At 43.5% G+C, this 4647-nt stretch overlaps 1 protein-coding gene across 2 annotated transcripts; it reads left to right on the top strand.

Moving 5' to 3' along the window:
- Nucleotides 1-6: 6 nt before the first annotated feature.
- Nucleotides 7-4647, top strand: LOC116379404 (rab-3A-interacting protein-like). 2 transcript variants are annotated; one of them, XM_031841361.1, is made up of 8 exons: nucleotides 7-119; nucleotides 1329-1406; nucleotides 1560-1769; nucleotides 1866-1994; nucleotides 2153-2265; nucleotides 2684-2783; nucleotides 2901-2970; nucleotides 3107-4647. In XM_031841361.1, the coding sequence occupies exons 2-8, from the start codon at nucleotides 1341-1343 to the stop codon at nucleotides 3187-3189; spliced, it is 771 nt and encodes a 256-aa protein (XP_031697221.1). In that variant the 5' UTR covers nucleotides 7-119; nucleotides 1329-1340; the 3' UTR covers nucleotides 3190-4647. The 2 variants fall into 2 exon arrangements, with proteins under 2 accessions (XP_031697221.1, XP_031697220.1); XM_031841360.1 differs by adding an exon at nucleotides 2382-2405 and having other exon boundaries at nucleotides 27-1406.

Below are 4647 nucleotides of genomic sequence, written 5' to 3'. Positions count from 1 at the left end.
GTGTGTGTGTGTGTGTGTGGAAGGAGCTGCTGTTGAAGGATGAGGAGTGTGAGAGGTTGTCTAAAGTCAGAGACCAGCTCGGCCAGGAGCTGGAGGAGCTCACCGCCAGTCTCTTCCAGGTCGGTTCATCCTCCTCCTCCTCCTCCGTCCGTCTGTCCGTCTCCTCTGCTTCCCGTTTCCTGTTTCCTGTTTCCTTCCTGAGGCAGCGGCCAGACTGAAACCGGACAAAAAAACTAAATGTATGAAGACGATTCTCACGGGATTGGTTGCTCTGTATTCTTCGGCAGCAGAGATGTGAAATGGAGGCGTTGTGAGGTTTACGACCTCTCAGGTTGTTTTTCTTCATCCTCCATCAAGAGATTAAAATAGAAACGACTACGAGAGAGAAAGCTTTGTTTCAGCTCTCCGTACGTTTGTTAATGAATCACTAGAAAGAGTTTAAAAGGTTTAAAAAGGATTAAAATCGATGCAGCTGAGATATTTTCTTTTTCTTATCCCGCTAGTTCTTTTTCCTGGAGCCTACATTACCCACAATGCAACTTGACCACACACCAGTCCAGTGAGATATTCAGGTGTGTTAAGCTCGTTAGTAGCAAACTTGTAGTCTTCAGAACCAACCGACTCAAGCGAGGACGTTTATGAGACTTCACAAAACGCTGTTAGCACGTTAGCTGTTAGCACGTTAGCTGCTATCTGGGGCTCTGACCCAGGTTCTAACTGTATATGGGAGAATTTGATGGCGTTACTTTGCGCTCTAAGATATTGCGATGGCTATTTTTTTATTGAAACCAAAACGATTCATCAATTAATTGCCAAATAATTACTGGATCAATCGATAATAGAGGCTGGAGGAAAGCGCCGGTGTTATTCTGACAATGCATCCAAGAAGAAGGGACGACTAGTTGTGATTTCAGTTGGACTTTAACACCAGACTTTTTCGACTTGTTTGACAAATCTCAACGTTGGAGCTCCTGAAGCAGACTGAGTCTGTCCGACTGGCCTTCACATGTTTTTTCCTTTTCTTCTTGTCGTTCTTCCTCCTCGTTCTTTGGCCTTTTTCTCATAGAAGGTGCTGGGACTCTTATCTGTGTGTGTGTGTGTGTGTGTGTGTGTGTGTGTGTGTGTGTTTTCTGCAGCCTGTTTACATCTATGCAGCAAAACAGTTCATTTACTTTGTTTTTCTGATATTTATGTTAGTAAATTGTTCCTTTAAACGTCACCGATCTTGTGTAGATGCTGCTTCACTATGAAGTGAATCTCAACACTTACATCGCCAGTGATGAAAATATGGAAAAAATATCAAATCATTTGTGTGTGTTCTTTTACAGGAGGCCCACAAGATGGTCAGAGAAGCAAACGTCAAACAGGCGAACGCTGAAAAACAACTGAAAGAAGCCCTGGGGAAGGTGACGACACGGAACACTCGCTCACTACAAACGTTCCTGTCGACCGAGCTCCTGTTTAACGTTAAATAGGACTAAATACAGGGCGACGGGATCGGGATTTGAGTCAAAGAGTCGTAAAGTAGCAAAAAAACAGTTTTTCCTCCTGCGCTTCAGATCGACGTCCTCCAGGCGGAGGTCCAGGCCCTGAAGACGCTGGTGCTCTCCTCCCCCACCTCCCCGCTTGGCGAGCTCCCCTCTTCGGGAGGAGGCGTGAAGACCCCCTTCAGGAAGGGCCACAGCAGGAACAAGAGCACCTCCTCCGCCATGCTGGGGACGCAGCCCGACCCGTCGGCCACGCAGCCCATCGTACGGGAGTGTCGGGAGGTAGCACCACATAATAACTGCTGTCATGTTGTTCTCTCCGTGGCCTCGATTTCAAGCTTTACTGTGTGACGGTAACCTGTGTTATCGGACGTCTAGGTGGACAGTCAGCTGTTCAGCGACTTCAAGGCGTGGAAGGAGGAGCCGACGCTCGAACGCGGCTGCTGCTTCCTGGAGAGAGTTTACCGTGAGGACATCTACCCCTGCCTCACCTTCAACAAGTGTGAGGTACGCGACCACAAAGACAAAGATCTAGTGTCGGAAAGGACGTTTTAAAATCAATGAACGCATAAATACAACAACCTGACTATAGTTTTTAGACAAACTAGAAAAGTTGTGAACCTGTCCTTTAAAGCCGTCCGTCATCGTCTTCTCCCTTCCCTCAGCTCGGATCGGCCATCTTGGAAGCCGTGGAGCAGAACACGCTCAGTGTGGAGCCGGTCGGCTTCCAGCCGCTGCCTGTGGTCAAAGCCTCGGCGGTGGAGTGTGGAGGACCAAAGTGAGCCTGCACACACACACACGCACACACATAAATGTAAAAACTCTTCCTCCTCTTCATCGAGCTCTCACTCTTTCATCGTCATCTCTCCATCTTCCCTCAATTTCCTCCTCTAGTGGGCGAAAGGACGAGCTCGTCACGTGAGTCTGACTCTCTCTCTCTCATCAGCACCTTTGAATCTCCTCAGTTGCTCCTCCTAACAAACACCCTTCAGACTCGTAAACATCCTTCTGTTCGGGTTTATTACAGAGATCCCAATGAGACAAACCTTTAATGAATGTTTAACAGCCGTCCCTCTCTCTTTACTTCCTTTCCTTGCTTCCTCCGAGTCCCAGTTTTTGTTCAGTTCTTCCTCACGTTGACATCGAAACCCACAAATAACTCCGTGTCTTTGTCTCTTTGTGTCTCTCTCTGATAGGAAATGTGCGCTGAGCGGTCAGACCAAAACCTGTAAGCACAGAATCAAGTTTGGAGACTCGTCCAACTATTACTACGTGTCTCCGTACTGTCGATATAAAGTGAGTACCGACTCAAACACAAACAACAAAAAAGAACATCTTCAGAAGTTTGTTCTCAGTTCTGTTCGACTCAAAGACGTTGGGACGGTGTTTCTGTCTCTTTGTCTTTTCTCTTAGATCACAGCAGTGTGCAATTTCTTCACCTACATTCGCTACATCTACCAAGGGCTGGTCAAACAGCAGGATGGTGAGAGACACACACACACACACAGGAAACAGAGTAGCAGAAAATGGAAATACTCGAGTACTCCAGTAAATGAACGTGGTTGGTTAACTGAAGAAACCATGTGACCCGGTGGTGTTGCTCTCTGCTGTGTTTGCAGCGGAGCAGATGTTCTGGGAGGTGATGCAGCTCCGCAGGGAAATGTCCTTCGCCAAGCTCGGCTACTACAAAGACCAGCTGTGACCGACGGACGGCCCCGCCCTCCAATCACAGCAGACCACGCCCCGAAAGCCCCGCCCTCCCAGTCGTCCTGGTCCCTCCCTCCCGACGTTTGGTTGTTTTCAACGACCACGATAAAAGACTGTGACGTCAGTGGTCTGTTGTCTTTGGTGGGTTTCTGTCCAAAATATGATATTTACTTTATGTACATGTAACACTCCAATATATGAAGACAAGTGGCATGAAAAGAGGAGTTACACATTTAAATATGTCTGCATTTCAACCCGTCTGAGGAGCTTTCAGCTTTTTTAAAATTTCTTTCCCTCTGAAAATAAATATACAAAAACATTCAATCGTTCAATCAGAGTTTAACAGTTTAACAAAAAATAAGTTGTTTAGATTCCTCAATCACAAATAAAGACAAGTTCTGGACACAAGATGGAGAATTGGAGAATATAAATACAAGTCGTAGCGGCAAGATCATAAAATCATAAATACACAAAATGTACAAGTATGAGTCAAAATCTGATGAGAAATAAATTAAAAATCGAGAATAAAGTTGTAATTTTACAAGAAAATATATTTCAAGAGTTAAGTCGATTTTTGAAGGATTAAATATTAATGTATTATTACAATTATAAATATAAGAATATAAATGACTAAATAAATAAATGACTCAAATTTTGTTTTTTAATAATTACAAATTTAATTTAATTTGCAACTTTATACTCGTACGTCTACGATCTATCTCGCGAACTAAAACTTTATTTTCAAGATTTTATTTTATTGTGAAATTTCGACTTCACCTCGATAAATACTGACGCTTGAAATCATCAATTTATTTTCAGACTTTTTCTCTGAAATTCACTGGAAATTACAATTTTATTGCCACAACGCTAATTGAACAACCTGAACTAGTTCTAGTTGAATATTGTTTGCTAACAGTGGAACGGCTGCTCCGTTTATGTGTTATTATCTGTATTCAAGTTTTAAAACTCGAAGCTGAATCTCAAACATATTACAATAAAATGATGACCAAACAATCACTTCTGGTGAAACCAAGTATAAGCTTTTATTTAATTTATGTTGAAGGCAGTGTGTGAAATGTAAAGAAGTTTGATGCAAAGATAATCAGCAGATCACGAGTACAAACGTTACTGTAAAACCCCGTTCAGGCCGGATCCATGTCTCCAAGGGAGGCGGGGGGGTCAACATTAACGGGTCATGACTTTATAATTACAAACATCAAACGTCTCAGTCATAGACCAAATCCTAAATATCTCAAACCTGAGTTCAGTTACAAACGAGCACATGGTGGATGTCTCCCCTCCTCCCTCTGTGGAGTCGGTCCCGTCTGAACGCAGCTTAAACAAATGTATTTTCAACATTGTAAAGTTTGTCTCTGTATGAAGTAAAACAGTATTTATAATTCCTTTAAGAGTTATGTTGTTGTCGGGGTTTTGATGAAGGAGACTTAAAGTA

Source organism: Anarrhichthys ocellatus, unplaced genomic scaffold (assembly GCF_004355925.1).
Source record: "Anarrhichthys ocellatus isolate YVR2014 unplaced genomic scaffold, GSC_Weel_1.0 scaffold4255, whole genome shotgun sequence".
NCBI classification, from domain to species: domain Eukaryota; kingdom Metazoa; phylum Chordata; class Actinopteri; order Perciformes; family Anarhichadidae; genus Anarrhichthys; species Anarrhichthys ocellatus.
Note: the sequence above shows the minus strand (reverse complement) of the source record. Positions and strands in the feature narration are given on the sequence as shown.